This window comes from Echeneis naucrates, chromosome 9, assembly GCF_900963305.1.
Source record: "Echeneis naucrates chromosome 9, fEcheNa1.1, whole genome shotgun sequence".
Classification (NCBI taxonomy): Eukaryota; Metazoa; Chordata; class Actinopteri; order Carangiformes; family Echeneidae; genus Echeneis; species Echeneis naucrates.
The window spans coordinates 23,134,850-23,154,774 of NC_042519.1; the positions used below are offsets into that span (position 1 = coordinate 23,134,850).

At 43.7% G+C, this 19,925-nt stretch overlaps 1 protein-coding gene across 1 annotated transcript; it reads right to left on the reverse strand.

The window, feature by feature from the left end:
• Window positions 1–10: 10 nt before the first annotated feature.
• On the reverse strand, window positions 11–18,531 carry cds1 (CDP-diacylglycerol synthase (phosphatidate cytidylyltransferase) 1). The gene is made up of 13 exons (XM_029510596.1): window positions 18,233–18,531; window positions 11,389–11,546; window positions 9,139–9,235; window positions 8,939–9,036; window positions 8,162–8,301; window positions 7,018–7,076; window positions 5,434–5,516; window positions 5,043–5,130; window positions 4,603–4,671; window positions 4,365–4,517; window positions 3,902–4,021; window positions 3,411–3,514; window positions 11–3,199 (listed from the first exon to the last, which is right to left on the reverse strand). Exons 1-13 carry the CDS (start codon window positions 18,296–18,298, stop codon window positions 3,064–3,066), a joined length of 1,371 nt encoding a protein of 456 aa, XP_029366456.1. The 5' UTR covers window positions 18,299–18,531; the 3' UTR covers window positions 11–3,063.
• Between the last annotated feature and the right edge of the window lie 1,394 nt (window positions 18,532–19,925).

The window sequence follows — 19,925 nt, forward strand, 5'->3', positions numbered from 1 at the left end:
CTTCAGATACTTAAAGAAAAAAAAACAACTTTATTCACCTTCTTACAGTAAACAGCTTGAATATCCCCCAATGTGTGTTTTGTACAAGACTTAGTATTGCCTACACGTCCTCCACATCATTTTAAATATTATCCACTCCAAAAGCTTTAGATTATCATTAGAAAACATTTCTGCTCCAAGAAAATCAAATAAAACATCAAGAAATCAAATAAAAATCAAATAAAAAGACAAGCAGCCGAACAGCAGCAGTGACATCTGAGTGCCTGAAACTAACTTTTTCTCTCCTCTGGCGAAGCTCCTTTTACCTTCATACCTCAGATAAAATAAAAGTTCAGGTCTGACCTGAACTACAAAAGTACAGCTGTGGAGTCTCCAACGGGCCAACAGGCCTAACCCTGCTCAATGTTCTGACAAAAGAGATTCCACCATGAAGACAATTCTCAAAATTTCAATCATGTTTCAATTTGTTGTTTTTTTGATTCATTAAATTCATTTAATCGATTCAATAAATGAATCTTGAAATGGAAATTCAACAAATTATTTCACAATTTCAACGTACGAAGCGCAAATTATAATTATTATAATTCAATTTACAGAAATCTTACATTCATAAGGTCACCTATTATTCACATAAAAGGTGAAATGTATAACATTTTTTGTTCCAACAGCATGAAATCATTTTAAGATTCAATTCTAACTGACCGATTCAGTTTCTGGTGGCACGTTGGAGATCCATGAAACAGCTTGAAAAAGTCAGCTGTGTGTTGATTTTTGGTCAGACGTCTGTCCACATGTCCTCAGACTTCGCTTCAGGCTGAATACAGAAAAGCCAGTAGCGCCAGAGAGAAGGTTTAGTTTTAGTGTTTGCACAGTACAATACAGCTGGTCCCACAGAACCCCCCCACCAGCACTCCACCCCCATTCGGAATCGCTCTAAAATGCACTTCTAAGAGGAAATATAATAAATTACAACATCCTCCTCGTGCGACCTCTGAAGGAAGTGAACAGAATAAAATAAAACACATTGCACGGACCGTGTTATATAAATGTTAGTACCCCGGGCCGACGCTCCAACTCTCCTGTCCTTGTGTTGTTTTTGTATTTTTCCATTTTTCCAGGAGCTTTTTCAGTAAAAGACGGAAATCAGTGTAAATCAGACAGTGCTTTGGTAAACATTCCCCTCCGAATTCATCTGAGTCATCCACCCACCCTCCACCCAGAGGGGCAGATTTTTAGAAACTCCATGAAGTACTCTGACGACATCTTTGTTTGGAGACTACATTCAAACCTTCAACCATTTAACACAGATGTAAAGCACAAAAAGACTAAAATAGGAAGTTTCTCTTCAAGAGTTAAACCAGTGCAACTAATCGGTGAAGGAAGCACAGCCCCCCCAGTGTCGCCCCCAAATTAAAGGAACAGTTCACCGTTTTGGAAAACGTGTATATTTATTTATTTCACAAAGTAAATAAGAATCTTTTTGAGTCGAAATTAAATGGTTCGTTCAACAAAAACCATTATTTTTATTTGCATTATATAATATAATATATAAGTTCCTTACATTTGTATAACAGACATGGACTAAAAGAAGTCAGACTTTATTGAAGTCTATGGGAAAATGTCCCTCCTTCTCCTCAGTAAACGTCTTCCTGATGTTTTCTGAAATACAACATGATGTTCATTTTTTAAATGATGCTCGATTCAGAGGAGAACAGCAGGAAGGAGGGTTTGTTCCAGCTAAATTATTCTTTTGTTGCATCGTAGCTAGCTCCAATTCTGACGTGTGTGCAGCTCTTTATTTCTGCATTTGTGTGTTTGGTCTGAAGCCGCAACAACTAAACTAAAGGAAGTTACTGTAGCATTGCTAAGCTAATCCCATCTCATCTGCAAGGAAAACAAACAAATAAGCACGTTTCCCAGATGTCAACACGTTCCTTTAAATTCTTATTACATTCTCGATTAAAGGTTCGCCCAGAACACCCTCAAAATGAGCAGCAACCTCAGCTTCCTCAAAGCTACATCCCTACCTGGTAAAAATCTAATTTGTTCATGCTAAAGGCTACAAATGAGTCACAGCTCCTTTTTTTTTTTTTTGCATATTATTCCTCATAATCTAAAAGTGTCTTTCCACCCCAGCAGGTCACATGAGTAGTTATATATTAAGTACTTTTTCAGCTAAATATTTTCAATATATCTATGTACAATATGTTAACTAGTGTGTTTGCTGAGTGCGCAGCTGATGTTCTGGTGTTAACATGCCTACAGTCAAAAACCGTTGTTGACTTACATCGTGCGAATTAGTCAAGATTCAGACAGAAAAACCTAAAAGCTAAGAGTTCACGCTGTGGAAGAGGAGAATAAACATGGCTTAGTTAAGCAGAAGCCCAGAAAAGGACTCGAGAACATGCTACATGTATTTGTTAGGCTTGTGAGGTTAAGATGGTGGAATAGAGCACAGTCTATAAAACAGTATGTCCGACCCCCCCGCCCTCCCGCCGCTTCGTCCTTCCACCTGCAACCCCGATCCCAGAAAGCAGGTCTCGACAGTCCGCTCGCTCGTAGATCAGGTCCATGTGCCCAGTTTATGCTGGTAAAAGCTTCTTGAATCCGTTTGTTCAGCTAAAAGTCAGTGCAATATTCGCCGGCGCCGAGGAGGCCGTGTGCTTTAAAGTCCGTTTTCGTTTGGTGAGTTTCATCTCCAGTCTGAGAGTCTTCAGGATGGGGACCGCCTGTGATGCTTGATGTGCCGGTCCATGTGGAAAGCAACAAAGCCGCCAAAATTTGTGTTGTGTGTTTTTTTCCTTTCTTTTCTTTTCTTTGTTTATTTTTTATGAACATTATGTTTCCACCATGTGTGTAAGATGTGATTTTCTAATGAAGAGGCGGCAGGATGGTGATGGATGCTGTGAGAGATGCCATGCAGGCATAGATTAGAGCGTGTGTGTGTGTGTGTGTGTGTGTGTGTGTGTGTCTGGGTACATGCTCACACAACAGAAACTGTCCAGACCATCACACACACTCTCCCTCTGTCTCCAGTCATCACCCTGTGAAGCCGGCGGCGCGTCATTCGGCCTGGGCGGCGGCGGGGGGGAGCATGCCCCGCTCTCTCAGGTGGGAGTGCAGCGTGTGGAAGATGCTGAGCTGCTGCTCCGGCTGAAGCAGCAACAGCTGCTGCAGCACCTTGCTGGGGTTCGGTCCGCTGCAGAACCACAACCAGAAACAGGACGACAATGAGAAAGCACAAATCTGAAGCACGCTCACAGCTGTTCAATTCACATTTGCTGATAACAATCCAGGAGCTAAAGGAAGAAAAAGTTCCTCTGGAAAGGAACATGGAGCTGTAATTTAACGTGTCAGTGCTCCTTCCTCCTCTGATGGATCTTTTCCATCTTTCACTGTCATCTACTTACCGGATGAAACTAGCTATATAGACGTGTGTGAAGGTGGCCATCAGGTACTGGCAGTCGAACCGATCCATGATGCCGCCGTGTCCCGGGATGGTGCTGGCAAAGTCCTGCAGGAGAGGAGGAACAATCAGGGTCAGAATCAGCCTGGCTGCTGTTAATCCGTTTAAAATGAACACCATCAGTAACGCTGCAGTGTTTCTGTCACAGGGTGTCAGGCCGGTCAGCATTATTCATCAGCTGGCTCAGAGTTTTTCCAAAGTGGCCTCTCGCTGCAGGGAGACTGTGTTCTGCTGCGTCAGGGACGGAGCTGCTGAGCTTCCTGTTACCTGAAGTTAAATCGCAGCTCTTCACTGCAGCCCAAGCAACCCAACACGTTTCTGCACTACTGGACTGTCTGAGTGACCTCGAACACAGCTAACGATAGTTCAGTTAAAGGTAGACACTGCCAAGTGGAAGATGGAAAACACAATGCAAGAAAGCAAAGATATTCATACTTTTATTTTGAAGGCTCGCTTGAAGCCACTGGCAAAGAAGCCGCCAAACGGGCCGATGAGAGAAGCGAAGGACGAGAGGAAGATGCTGTGGATCTGGAAAGGGTACAGGTTCACCGTTTTCTGAGAGGGAGAGAGAATTCAGGGTTATTAGAGCAAAAATAAAAAGATCCTGGTTCCAGTTAAAAACGGGAAATCCAGCAGCTCATTTATAAGGCAGCTGAAACAAGAAGAGATAAATATTTTTTTTAAAAAAGAAAAGATCAGAATATCAACAAAGCGTTTAAAAAGAGCGGGCTACAATCGTGGAGTAAATGTTTAGGACATTAAAAAAAAGATTTTTTAAAATCCGAAACTTTCCTGTCTCAGTGTGACTGTGAGCTAAAATACAGAAAACAAACAGAAAAACCTTAATGTGGCCGAGAAAAGGATGAAAGTCAAACGATGTGAGACTCTCCGGTCTTACCCATCTCAGCGTGTTCTGCACGACGGCAGGGAGAGTGTACTCCTGCATCACAAAGATATCGGACGGCTCGCATTCCACCGTGAAGCCGTTGGTTTCACTGTTGAAGCCGACGGGACACACAAAGTACTGGAACTGAGACAGAAGGTAGGCCAGCTGAGGGGGACACACAACGCAACACAATCAGTGGTCTCATCGGCACAACTGTTGCTGCCTGGAGGAGGAAACGTCTTCTACTCACGATGAAGCCGAAGACCACGGTGGAGAAGAAACCTCCGATGAAGCCCTCCCAGGTCTTCTTGGGTGAGAGCTGCAGAGGAGTAATGTGAAGTCAAGAGAAGGTAAGTGTCCGTTTTTCTGCGTCTACTCCACTCGTTTTCACAGGGTGTCAGACTGTATTGAAGTCTATGGGAAAATCTCCCTCCTCCTCCTCAGTAAATGTTTTCCTGATGAGGTTATGGTCTCAATCTCTAGTTTACAGTCTTCAACACAACGTGACATTCAGTTTTTAAATTTAGAGGAAGATAGAACATGAAACACGGTTTGATTAGGGGGTGGAGTCATTTTGTGATTGACAGACTGTCCCACCCAATCAGGAGGTGGTGCTGCCTGTAACACTACATTTCTCTGACTTTCAAAATAAAGCCACAAATAAATGCTGAAAGAAAACATTCTCTTTGCCTTGATCAGTGGAGTCCTTCCGAAGAAGAATCCAAACAGATAGGCCATGATGTCGTTGCAGATCACAATGGAAATCGGCACGATGAACCTGGAAAACAGGAAATTCAAGAGTTGAGAAACAGACAAGGACAACAGCAACTAAGTGTGATAGACATGTAGAGCTGGGGTTGGTGGCAGCACAACCTCTGTTACTATGAGAATAAGTCAGTTTTAATCCAGGTAATCTTTACTTATGCATGTGACTTTGGTCGTTAATGTGGTTTAGTCCTGTTGCCTGCGCGGTGAGCTCGACAACAGCGCACACATGTGCAACGACACATAATAAACTTGGTGACTGTGAAGAGACAACAAGGCAGGCTCCTCAGGTCTGTGTTGTCTGTATCCTGCTTACCAGATCATTCCTTCAAACAGGTTCTGAATGACAAGGTGGGACTGAGTTACCACAATCAACAGGGTCACATGGGTCCAAGCAAACTGGAATGGTAAACACAAACACAAAACAGCGTCACTGCACCAGAATGTGGCCGCGCCCCCTTCAGAGGAGTCGGCCGGTGTCAGAAATAATGGAATCACACAAACACACAAACGGCAGAGCGAGATGACTCAGACAATTTAAAAAGACAAGGAAAAGAAACGGATGCGTGAACATGAGACGGCAGCAGGCAGCAGGTGGAGACGCTCACGACATTCGACCGACAAAATCAGTTTTCAAAGGAAAGAGCTCAAAGCACAGTCGCCTGCTCTCGATGAATAATGAATGGAATCTGTCATTTCCCTGAAGGGGCCACATACATAAACAGGATTTATTATTTATAATACAAATATGCAGATGAGTTGTTTTGATCAGAACTATAAAGGTAAAATTCTGCTTTATAAATCTGACTCACCGAAAAAGTGGATGCACATGCACCTAAATTTTACTCCATAATTAACCTTCCATGGATGGCGATCCTTTAATACATCAGTTTATAAATACACCAATAATATCTCAACAGTTTACAGAACCTGTCGCAATAAATAATTAGAACTGAATTTTAAACAATTATACAAGACACTGAACACACAACCACAACTTTCCATTTAGGAATAGCTATTTAGTTGTGTACTTGTCTCAGCTTAACTGTGTAAATAGTTAATCTTATAATAATAATATTAATAATAATAATAGACGGAGCTCTGAAGTTTCACATTCAGTGTCTTATTGTGTAATTTCATACATCTAACAGCTTGTTCTTTATTCTCTTTCGATTCCTGGTGACACATAAGGTGAAAGCTTTTAGCATCGGAAGAGACAGATAATGAGATTCGGCTGTGGTAATACTGACATATGAATAAATAAAATAACATTTACTGAATAGAATTATGAAAAGAGATTTCCTTTCATTTCAATGAGTTGAGAGTAAAGAAGACATATTTAATCTAACTTATTTCTTAATGTGTGAAACTTTTGCAGTCACGGCAGTTTGCTAAATTTCTTTAAAAAATAAAAGTCAATTTGGTCAATAAAGGTCAAATAGTGAATTAAGCAATTTCAGGGCAATGACATGAAATGTGGCGGCTGAAGGATGGCGGATAAAAGACAAAGAGATGCACGAGAAGTGAAGCTGCAGCCGGTGCAGAAGTCGTGCGTTTAACCAGGATCATGTTATCTGTGTGTAACTGTGATAACACCTGTAAAGTCCATAAAAGACATTTACAACATGAGTTTCAACAAACAAAGCAGCAGAAGGGGGGTGGACAGGAGAGGCAACAGAGGAGGTGGTGGGGGGGGGGGGGGGGTCGACCGCAAATACGATACCCATTATTAGAAATCCACGAGTAAAATGTTTACTTAGTGGGAAGTGCAGCATTATTAAAAAAAAATAATCAGACAATTCGGAATCTTGGGGTTGATAATCGGTCGATCCCTTGTTAGAGGTGTAGTAGAGGAAGAGGAGGAAGAGGAGGATGGGGGGGTTACTTGGCTGATACACACCATATAAAACTGCAGGCGGTAATGTTTCTTCACTAAACTCAGCACAAACATGCAGAAACCTGTGAAAGAGTAGATAACATGCTGTCAGCCTTTACACTGATATTAAATCATGTGTATCACAATAACAACAATAGATGGTACAAATACATATGTGAACTGTAAAGGGGGGGGGGGGGTGTAATCATGCCAGTGACTCAACAACTCCATTTTCTTTCACACAAGGCATCTTAAATCATGTGACTATTCAGATTTGACACAGATTTTAAGCAATACTTGTGATTTTGGGGTAAAAGCCAGAGCTGACGTCTGGCTGGGTAGCACGACTGAAAGGGTTCAGGTTATTGTGTCAGTCATCCGATAGCAGCAGAGCAACAAAGTCACTGCTGCTCCAACAGAAACTACCGAAATCCTCCAAAAAAGCTCCAGAGATGTCACAGCTGCTACTACTGCAGGATGGACAGAGCTGAAAATATCATCTGAACAGGCTTTTTTAGTTTCCATAAGGACCACAACACTTTATTTCAGGTGGGTTGACACATTTTACCATCTTAAAAACGTTGCAGCACTTCTCCATACAGCAGTTTCAGTAATGTTTCAATACAAAGTAAAAGAGTGTAGAAGTCACTGTGTGACCTTGACATGATAAGATCAAACGACTGTTTCACTAACATCCTGGAACATCCTGAACATTGTACCATAAGTGAGTTTCTGGTGTTAATCTGACTAGAAGGGATTATCTTGTAAAACATAAACCAATAATGGCTTCTAAAAACACACCCAGATATGTAAACACTGGTCCTAAAGGTTATGGCCTGCTGTTAAACTTGCTCAGGAGCTGACTCAATGGTGTGTAATTCCCTTGAAATGAAAACAAAACCCAGGAAAATTTGCTTTCATGTCAACCACCACTTCACATGTGTATTTTATCAGAAGTGCTGAGATAAGTAACTTTTATGACACATCAGGCCACACAGCTAACAGAGCCATCACCCCACCAAGCCAATGTCCTTCCACTTCCGCACATATCACGTATGTAACTCCACTCACAGTGAAGAGGGCCAAAGGGCGCGTGTGTGTGTGTGTGTGTGTGTGTGTGTGTGTGTGTGTGTGTGTGTTACAGGTTTGTCTTGAGGTTGGGATTCACCTGCAAGGTACAAAGCAAAGGAGATGAAGCGGTGATAGCGAGCCAGGAACTGCAGAGGTTCCTCCCTCTGCACCAGAGCCCCGAAGTAGTCCGCTACAGTTTCACCATAGAAGAAGTAGTTGACACAAATCAGGAAGTACCTGAGGCAAAGAAACGAGGAAATGAGTTTTCGTTACTTTGGAGAGGAAGAGCTGACGGGTCACAGAGTTTAAACATCTACCCGTGCTCCCTCCACTGCACATTAACCTACTCTGTGTGTGGGGGGAGCTGATATGATGTGTGGCCTTGAATGGGACCCGTTTCAATTAACCTTCATTTACTGCCAACAGAGCTGTGATCTTTGCTCTGAGAGCACTGAACCCTGCTGCCACATCCCCCGTGTGTATGTGTCTGTGGGGGCTGAAGGGTGTTACATCTTCAGAGAAAATACCTGCAGGTGAAACTGAGTCAGTGTTAGTTAGAAGGGGTGTGGCTGACTGGACATAATAACAACAACAATAATCTTTAACCCACAAATAAAAAAATAAGATGATAACTTAGTCCCAATGTGCACAATAAACAACAGAACTCTGGTGTGTTCCTATAATTTGGATTAGAAACTATAAATCCTGTAAAATTCCCTGAAACATCTTTACTTCCTGTGACGTTCTGCAGATATTTCCTCTGCGAGGGGGGGCACTCTGCAGACACTGCAAATAAGTCCATCAATAGATGTCTCTGAACAGGACGTTCGGTGAGATCTGACCAGAAACCTGAGGTCAAGCCTGTTCTCCTCACCAGCTCAGAGTCCTGAACCAGGGCAGTTCGTAGGAATGGTAAACTCTGTAGCCGATGGTGATGATTTCTTGGAAACACTTGATCTGGACAGTCATGACCTAAATCATGTGATGGTGACAGAGCAGAAGAAGAAGGAATGTCAGACAAATGAACTGTGAAAAGAAAAGTGACTTCACTGACAACAGCGTTCACGGACTTACCACTAATATCAGAGTGACAGGTCCCATGTAGATGATGAGGAAAAAGCCTGAAATCATGGCTAAAGACAGAACCCCTCTTATCCAGTAGTTCTTCCATCTGTGGAGAACAAACGCTTTACTTCACTGAATTCACTCTGACAATTCATGCATTCATTAAGTTTCATATTTCTAGTTATAAAACGTGGACTTAAAGACTATAGCCATGAAATTTGTGACGAGCAGATCCTTTAACTCTCCAGAGCTGGTTGGAGTTGAACAGGAAGGCCTTCGGGCGTTTCTTGGTACAGCAGGAGGTCGCAGCTGCATTGGATCCATTGTATGGACCAGATCTGGACTCTGTTCTATCTGGACCTGGATATTTAACCTGTACATATCATTACATTTCTACACAGCCAAAGAGAAAAGGGCATATTTAGGTTGTTTATAATAAAGACGGAGCCTGTTGGAGTAAAGCTAAACGTGAACATCATGTTGTGTTGAAGACTTCAAACTAAAGACTGAGAGCATAAACTCATCAAGAAAACGACTACTGAGGAGGGACATTTTGAAGAAGCAGGGCTCAGGTAAAGTTGTTGGTGCTGGTGTGGTCTGTTGTTAGTACAATGATTTTAAACTACCTAACGAGGCCTCGTCCTGTGGAGTGTTTTTCACACTGCGTCACGCAGCCTGTGTTGCTGTGGGCCAAACTGCTGCAGGGCCGCAGCCTGGGAGCAAAACAAAAGAGAGGAAACGCAGCAGGCTTCTGCCTGCCGTATGAATGGGGCAGAAAAACAGCTGCATCATGAAAAACGCTGCTGCCGCCTGCACTCGGCTCTCTGACTCCATCCCATCATTCACCCGCTGAAACGTCCTCCTCCCTTCACCTTCAGGTCCAGCCCGTTCATCCTTATCTGATGTGTTGTTTTGCTTGTTGCCTTCATCTGCTGCCATCCCTCCTCCTCTCCACAGCACCTTCCCCATCCCATCCATCTGTTTCCCCCCCTCCACCTCCTCCCTGCAGCACGCCGGCTCCAATGCCATTGGAGCCCGCAGGGATTAGCTCTTCCTTCCTCCGTGAGCCTTTAAGCCCTGCGACCTGGCCGTCACTCATTGGTCACACCCTCCACAACACTTCTGTCATACTTCATACAGCTCAAGGTGCTGCAGAGCCCAACAGCCAGCAAGAAGGAATTTCACATTTCTGCGTCTGTTATCAGCCGCTGATGGACTCAGGAATTTAGTGATAGTTCTGGAACTCCACATAACAGGTCTGTCCGGTCAGGTACATTTCACAGCTCCATACTGGCTGTATTCACGTTTTGTTCCCATAAAATCCAACCACACAATACCTGACTGCAGCCACAGGGCTCAGCTGGGATCAATTATAATTCATTATGCAGATCAGCGTCAGCTGTCAAAAGCAAATGAAGCTTTCATCCCTGTTGCTATAGAAACACCTAGTTTGTGACAGAAGCCTCCCACACCCCGACAACAAAAAGGTCTCTCCTCTTCGCAGATACTATTTCTGGTCTCATTAACCTACATGCTCAGGAAGGAAGCTGATCAGTCGCACTGTTGGAGTCTTTTCCTGAAACATGGAAGAGAAACTGCTTGTTGCAGCAACATTACAGCTGAACTATGCACAAACATGTTTCAGGCCACACGAGTCAGCTGACCTGCACATTTCATGCATGAATTTGAGCCGTGACGCTCTGAGGTTTAGATTGTGACCACAACCAGGCCCTTATGTACATCAGGACTACTCACTCCACTTCAGATCAGATGATGGCTCCAGGCCATTGTGCTTTTGCAACTTCTCCACTGTGGGACAAATAATTTGAATTTTGCAGCCAGATCAGATTTCCTTTATTACAACAGAGTGACCTTTGGTTCATTTAATACACATTTTTATTGGAGACTTATTCTTGTTCACTGAAGCACTCTGTGTTATTCAAATACAGGATTAAATACATTAATTTAAATATTGCTGGATATCAAAGTTAAGATGCGACAAATGACAGTTGTGTAATTGCACAGAAGATACAGCAAGAATTGTCAATGTCTTTAACAAAGTATTAATGTAAACCATGATGCAGATTTACATTAGCTTTCTTTATTTGCATCTTATTTTGCAATGCAACAAAGAATGCAAAGAATGCATTGCTGAGGTCTGAGCTGTGAAATGTCTCATCAGTAACAACTCCAGGATGCATTTGAGGAACAAACACCAGCTGTCTGGTGAGTGTGAGTGTGTGTGAGAGCAGACTGTACCTGGGCGGCAGGCCCTCCAGAGCTTTGTTCAGGCATTGTGGAGTGTTGTCTGTGTCTGCTGTGGAGAGGGGAACATCTGGAGTGTCTGCTTTGGAGTCGCCATCGCCGTCTCCCTCGGTGTCAACTTGCAGGCCCAGCCTGTCGTCGCCATCGGCCTCCTGCCAAAACACACACACACACATATTCAAATAGTGACTTAAGATAGTGAGTGTTAGCCACACACACACAGACACACACACAGGTCAGTGTAGAAAACAGCGTGGTCACAGAAAAGGAAAATATTTTCTGTGGAGGAGTTGCACACTGTCACCACGTTACTGTAAATGTTGAGGTAGTCTCACCTGAGCAGGCAGGTGAGTGGACTGATGTTCAGGAGCGGAACTACCTCAAAGGTCTTAATGAATCTTTAACCTGGACTTAAACCAAGTTAACAGGCTCGCCCTGTTCCCTTCAGGCCAGCACACCACTAAAACAGTCAAGTCTGAATCTGGAGATTTCAATTTTTTTTCTTCCCACAAAGTCATCTGAAGCTTCACCAACCTTAATTACCAACCACCTTCTTCTCTTACCTGAAATACACCAAATGGAGCAGGAAAGGATCTCCTGGTGGATTATCCTTTCCCCTCAGACATTCAGAAGTTTTCAGGAGAGTTTCTGCTGCATGAAATACACTCAAGTTCACAGTAAACAAGGTCCTGGAATAATTACAGCTCAGCACATAATGAGAAGAAGAAAGTTGGCTGCTGATTATGTATCACAGTGCCAAAAACCCAAATCCAAAAAAGAACCAACCGCAGCACTTATGCTGTGTTAATCCACAATACAACCATCAATGGGATTTATTTGTCTGTTCCAAGAAAACCTTCCATCACCAAATGTGAGTCCAACTAAAATTACATCATAAATAAGAACCAGTGAAATAAAGCTGAAATCCCTTTGAGATTTTCTACATTTTTAGAAAACAAGGGGAAAAAAAAAAAAAAAAAAAATCAAATGTCTCTTCAGAGAAAAATTAAGTTTAATATGGTTAAAGTGGGTGAATATATATGAATAAACTGTATCAAAGCTGGATTGTGGCTCCTGAAAATCGTAAAATGATGCTGTGTTTGAAAACTGTCGTCATCATCGTCATCAATACCTTAGAGATGAAGCACAACACTTTTGTTTTTGGGTTGACATCAGTGATGGGTCGCCGTAACAAAGCAGCAATCAGAGAGGCCTCTTTTTTTTTTTTTTATCCCTGAAGGAGACTATTTTTAAAGCCAAGAGAAATTCCTCTTCAGCTCACAGACTCATCACAGAAGATTAAGTTTCCTTTTGCACTTGACAGCCTCACTGATGCTCACGGGGAGTTTTTTTCCCTTTCATGGTTGCTTTTGCTCAAACGTGGCTAAATACGGTGAGCTGAGGGACGTCGGGGTTAAATCAGGGAGCTAGTCAGGTCTCTGGTCGGGTAATTAGCCGGGAACCCTCTGTGCTGCTGAGGAAGGAGAGGGTCACTTGAGTGGCTGTAACTGTAGATTTCTACTCAGGTTTTAATGAGGAAACACAGACGCCTGCAGACTGAAACAACGGAAAGCTAGAAGTTCCAACGAGGCACATGTTGACTGAGAAAGGACAGAAAACCTAACAGGGCAGCTAACAGGACACTATACACAAGGTGAAAAGTCCAACAAACAGCTAAAAACACAGCAGCTTCACCTCCATGTAAAAAGTGACAGCAGAGAGCAGCTGACTGTCACCTGGAGGGATTTCCTCACCTTTGTGTCTTTGTGTTCTAATCTGGGTGAATGCTTGTCATTTGTTTACTTGGAAGTAAAAGTTATTGCTGTATAACCGCAGTCCAGCAACGCTGCTGTAAATCTGTGTGATATCAATCAATCCCAGTCAAATTCCTCCAAGAGCTCCGAGCTCCGAGTGCCTGCAATCAACTCAGACCGCCACAGCAGGTGATGCAAACCAGATCACCATTCAGGCAGCAGCAGCAGGGTGACTGTCCTCGCAGCTCATTTCACCTCCACTGCCGTCTTTGTCCTCCTCCTGGCTATTAATTTCCTCTCTGCAGAGCCCCGAAGGAGGAGGAGGATCACACAGGAGGAAAGGTGACAAGCACATTTGCACAAAGACCATGTTCATGTCCCCAGGACCTGCAGCTCTGCTCCCCACAACACTTTAATTATTAAACACAGGGTTGTTTTTGTTTCTGTGAGGAAAGAACTTCTGTCCAGAGCTGAAACTCTTCAATGAATAATTAGCAGTAATTTCTTTCAGCATTAATAAGAAAAAAGGCAGCATTTCCTTCTTTATAAACAGTTGCTGGTGTCATGTTTTCTCTGACAAATAAGAATTTAAAGTCCAGCCCTCCTTCCGTTCTCCACAGAGTTCAGGCTCTGTTTGAGCAGATGTCCATCCAAACACAGCTCAAATAACACTGCGACTCAAGTCTGATTTGTATATTTCCTGTTTTCTATCTCCTGACTTTGTGCGGCACTCAGGACGTGATACCACATCTATGTCCTAAACATGCTGGATATTTCTGGAGATGGTGATGTTGACAAAAAAGAAGCGGCTGATTTGATGTGAATAAAACAGCGTCTGATACAGAAGGGCTTCGTCTTTTGGTGTCAACAAGGATGTCAGAAATAAAAAAAACTAATTAAGACAAAGAAGAAATACGGCATTTGACAGCAGTTTGATGGGTTTAAAACATTTGAAAGGATTAGATCAGCTCAAAGCTAACACCACACTAGTTATGCCGCCTTGCCCTGCAGATAAAAAGCTGTTTCCTGCTCCAGCACGTCTTAGTGTGTGAGAGTTTGATTAGAGATGTGCACGTTTATCACGCTGACGGAGTTAACGCAGCCTTTTCTGGTGAACTTTCCTTTTACAGACAGCAAACGGATGACAACCCTAACCAGTTCAGTTAGCATCAAGAAGCTGCTGTTGAACAGGAAACCAGAGCAGCTAAACAGGCCAACACACCTGCGAGGCCCCGAGCGGCAGCAGAGCCGGGCTCTGATCAGCAGGCAGGGGATCAATGAATAAGCTCAGCCAACATGGGGTCGCTCACGCTGCGGGGAATTAAGCTAATCAGCAAGAAACGCTGACCTGAAGCAGCAACCTCCAGCTTCCAACAGTTGGACTAACACACAGCACCACCCTGCAAAGAGCTCTGCGCAACGACGCTGCCTTTCCAGACCATTTCAACTCTGAAGTTAGCCTGTCAGTGAAAATGCATTACATCATATCAACAGCTTTGGTTTTGCATGTTACATTTAGCATATCAGTATGACAAGGCTCCTGCATTCAGCGTGGTCAAATGCTCTCATGAAGGCGAACACAGATTAGATTAGGATGATTGCAGACTGTGGTAGCTGTCAGTAACCTGAGTCCAAAGCTCCAAAGCTTCAGCCAGGTTGGTTTATTTAAAACCACTGAAAAGGCCCAGCGTTGTGCTGTTAGGACATCATCAACAATACTTCAATTCAGACACACAACTCTTCTAATTTCCCTGCAGATTTTGACAAACTACTGGAATATAATGTATAAAATCCTTAATCTGAGGCTTTAATCCAAATCCTTGTGTGCTTCTTAAGTGATAAACATGGATATGAAATTGATCCCCAGGCTCCAGTTTGTGGATGATTGACCTGATTTCTTTTCTACAATGAGAGAAAATAAAGTTTAAGTTCAATTCAAAGCTAGTTGGGTCCAATGCAACACTCGGATACATCGAAGACTTTTAAAAATTAGTTTTAAAAGTGTGTGAATTTAGACTTCTTGCTGATGATTGATTGTTGGTTCATTGAACGATTTCAACTTCCATCTTGCGATTCTTCAAACCACACACCTAACTAAACCCTTCAACGATAAACTTCACCAAGCCGGAGGCTGACAGCCAGAAAATAAGCATGGTGTCCTGAATGCAGGCCACTGTGAGGCTGTTAAAACTAACCAAGTCTCTGCAGCGAGAAGCCAAAACTATCAGAGCGTTAAACCGCCGTCTGCCCTCGCCAACGTGGCCGGTGCCCACCAAGGTCGGCCGTCATGTGGAGTCTGGAGCGGCCGATAACTGCAGCAGGGGTGTGAAGAGCAGAGGCTCGCTACGAGAATCAGGACACGCTGCTGGGAATGCTAATTAATCTGAGTAAATATTGGCCTTAGAGACGACACACGGGAATAAATGCACAGACTTTGAGCTCCAGGCTTACATGACGTAAAAAGTCCAAAAGTCTCAGAGGTAAAAAAAAAAACAAAAAAACAAAAAGCAGAGCGTACCCCGAAAAGGAGCAGCAGAACAGCTGATAATTCATTAACTGCATTGTTGTTATCATCCAACTGCGTTAAAGCTGCAGCTTCTTCTCTTTGTTTTAGATTGTTGTAACGTCCAGTCTTCAGGACTGAAAGGCATTTAAAAAACAATCTACACCGACTATTTCACCGTTTTCTGACATTTTATCAACCGAACAACAATGTGTGTGACACAACAAACAGATTAAGACACACTCGCTGGTTCTCATTAAACACAGCCCAAACTTCTTGACCAAGACAAACAAAGTTTTTCTTTGAAGGCCCAGGTCGACAGTCAGAGCACACAGTGGGCGGACAGATTGTTGGTCTGGGCTTCGTTGGGATGGATCCCACCTACATCTGCATCGCCGTACGAGCTCAGCTTAGTTCACGCCTTTTCACTACAAGCCAAGCAGGGCTTGTAAACAAAAGTCACGTTGACTCACAAGTGGAGAAACAACCAGGCTGAGGTTTGATAGCTGTCATCCTGCCAGGTTAGCAATTTTGGCAGCAGAAGCTACAAGCCTGACTTCAATCTAAAATCCTGGCCAAAGCCTCTGCTCTTTCACACTCAGTCATCTGATTTGAATGCTGTCGTGTGAATAGGAGGAAACACAATAATCTGCTTTGACTTTGTAAACTGGCTTCCCAAAGAGGAAATATTTGCAGTTAATTGTCCGTTTTAACCAATAAACTCTCTCTCTTCCTATCGGTCTGTCCTCAGATGACCAAACTATTTCAACTGCTCATGAACAGCATTGCATTTCAGCGAGAAACTCTTATTTTGAAGCATTTCTGGTCCAGACTAAAGCTGAATTATGAAATAAAAAGTAGAGCGAGCCACATTAAAGACAAACTGTTCAACACAGCCAGAAGTGGCTTCTGCTGTGGCGACAGTTTAAAAATTCACAGTCACGGTGTCCAGAGTCACGTCTCCACATCGGACGCTCCTATTTGCTCACGTCGGTGATGTCACAGCCAATCACAGTGTCTCATTTGAGATTTGCTGGCATTTAAAAAAAAAGAGAACTTTATGAAGACACATGAAGGCCGAAACGCGGCTCTAAAAAACACAAACATGTGTGAGAGCCACGCAGACAAACTTCCCAGCAACATCTTCACGAGCAGAAATTACCTTTTAGAAAACTGGCAATTTTCCAACCTGATAAAATATTTAACAGGACCGACGAAGACCTCGACCTGCATCCGTTAGCAGTCCAGTCACACGTCCGGCTGAGGGGAATTTCATTTCAGACAAAAGAGACTCACAACATCTACCACAGAGCGTTAAAGTCTGCTAATTGTTGTAAACTGCAGCCAAGTCAGCGCAGGGATCATCCTGTGTGTGTCTGCATGACCCAACAGGTAAATGCTTTGATTGGCTTGTGTGCAGTTGTGTTGTACCAAGACAATGCAGTACACAAATACCAACGCAATTGTACCTGACAAGAAGAAACGTCCTCTACATCTCACTCATGGCTCTTTAAGACAAAAATCTGATGGAACGGACCTGTCGGACTCTAACTGGTCCACTGCTCTGAAGACCAGTGCGGCCTTATGAAGAGCTTTCACCTACAAATCAGACAGAATTACAAACAACACAATGTGAACGCACACAAATATCACAACAAAATCTGTGGCTCAGGCTTCAGCCTGCTCGGGTCATTCTTCTTGCCGTTCCTTAAACACAGTCAAAACAGAAGTGACGTATTTGTGTGATAAAAGCAGCTGCTGGTGTTTGAGCGGACCGGTCGGACAGAAGCGGGTCACCACAGGCGAGCAGAGAGGAACAGAGGAAACGGCACCGACCCAAATGTACGTCTGTGATGACACACACAGGCTTCACAGTTCCATCCACTGTGGAGAAACGGACCGTAACTAATGGCAACAACAACAATCCACACATCAGCCACTTCTCATTCCCAGAACACGGAGAGAGAGCTGAAAGACGAGCGGATGAGTGGACTTTCATAAACCAGGTCCTGGTTCTACGTCAGCAGAACCGATGGAACTGCTCAGATTCAGCACCGAGAGTCCGAAGAGCAGTCATGTTCTCTCTGCTGAGGAGGCCAGAGCTCAGTGGTGCCATCCCAGTGACAGATGTCCAGCCCGGTCCAGCCCGGTCCAGCTTCTGTGATACTTCAGGATGGAAACATTTTGGGTTAACGATGAAAGACAACATGTTCACAGAGATTTTGCTGTTTGTGAAGGAAGCACAGTTGTTATCACGTGACCTTCCATCAGTGCTGCTGAGCGGATTATTCATCCACCTGCTCCGGTTCGGCCCGGGAGGCCTCCGGGTCGCCCTGCTGTTCATTAACAGTCAGCCCGGGATTACCGGAGCTAACGGTTAGCTTCTGTTAGCTGCTCTCTGCTAACCGGTCCGGCCGGTAACGACCGGCCGGTAACGACCTGCCGGACCGGTTTAATGGGCGAGTCCGGCCGGAGGAGGACCGGGGGGGGGACCGGGGGGGGGACCGGGGGGGGACCTGGGGAGGGACCTGGGGAGGACCGGGGGGGGGACCGGGGGGGGGGACCGGCGGTCCGTCCTTACCTTGTCGCTGATATTGTCCGGGCTGTCGGTGTCTCCTCCGCCGCCTCTCCTCCGCAGCTCCGCCATGACTCCTTCACGGACGTTAGTGAGTCACATAAGCCGACTCCGGGAGGGGGGAGGCCGGGTGAGGTCCTGACGAGCTCCGGGTGTCCTGGAGGTGGGGACGGCTGCTCCGGGACTCAGACCTCCGCTGTGGACTCGATCCGGGACTCCGATCCGGGACTCCGAACCGGGACTTGATCCGGACTGCGTGTGTTTGTTTATCACCGCAGTCCGCGCGCCCACCCCCAGTCAGCAGACACGCGATGACGACACACGGCTTCCGGGAGACACTTTCACAGTAAAAGTCTCAATAAAGTCTGAATTGTTTCCATTCATTCTGAATATTTAGAGAATTAAACAATTTCATATATTTTATACTTATTATATTTAAACTTTGATTACTGGTGAGTACGTGTGGCTGTGTACATATCCTCTGAATGTACATTTATGTTTATATTCTATTATTATTATTATTATTATTATTATTATTACTTAATCTGCCTTTTTTCTTCAGTCATATTACGACATTTGTTGTTTTGTGTGGAAAATATGAAGCTTTCAGATGTTGTTGTGTGAAAACATGTTTAGCTAAAAGTAAAAATGTATCTTCAGATGTTGTGGGGTCAAAGTGAGAAGTCAGTTCAAACACAAAAATCATACAAATTTACATTCCAACCAATTTTATTTTAGAGCTGTTCCTCTAAAGGCCAAACTTTAGTTTCATGTCTGCTCTTCTTCTCTGAAAATATCTAAATCGCGATATTTAGTTGAAAGAGAAGATAATTTTGAAGGAGAAGCCACAATACTTCCGGTGTCTGTCTGTTTTCTTTGTTGAACTTTACAAACATCAGCTGATGCTGCAGCCTCTCTCTCTCTCTCTCTCTCCAGTCAGTCCATACTTGGTCGACCAGCTGCCTCATGCTGCAGTGACCAGTAATAATGACCAGAGTCCCAACTTAGACACACACACACACACACACGCACACACACACTCACACACGCACTCACACACACACACACTCACTCTCACTCATACACAGTTTTATATAAACGTCAATGTAAGAATGTTGGGACCATTTCTGCACATTTTCAGTGTTTATTAGACAAATACAGGAACCTGTTTCAGTTCAAATGTGGCTGAGGAGGTTCATGTTAACATGAGAAAGGTGTGTCCACATTTTAAAAAGTAACTGACCATGTGGCCGCTGAATGTTTCCTGGAAAGCATTACTTCATGGACACAAAAAGCTCACACATGACTCAGAGAGGTGAAGTAAACACATCGCGCCCTGACTGATGGGGAGACTTTGGATTTTGGGGGGTTGATACGAAGGAAAAGGGGAGTTTGGATTTTCTAAGAAGAAGAATTAGTTGTGGAGGATAATTGATATGCACATCAACACAACGAGGAAGTAGGTGTAAAAATGGTTTGTCAATTTCATATCATTAATGTTGAACTGAATTTAAGTTTGTTTATATTGGTATTTATTTTTATTGACAGTCACATGATCAGTTATGCAATAACTGAATGCCAAGTGTTGAAACACATTGTGTATTTACCACCCTGATGCCAAAGCAACTCACATCAGTAGTTATTTTACCAGAACAAATAATCTGCATCTGTTTGTTTTCATCAGCTGAATCCAAATTTT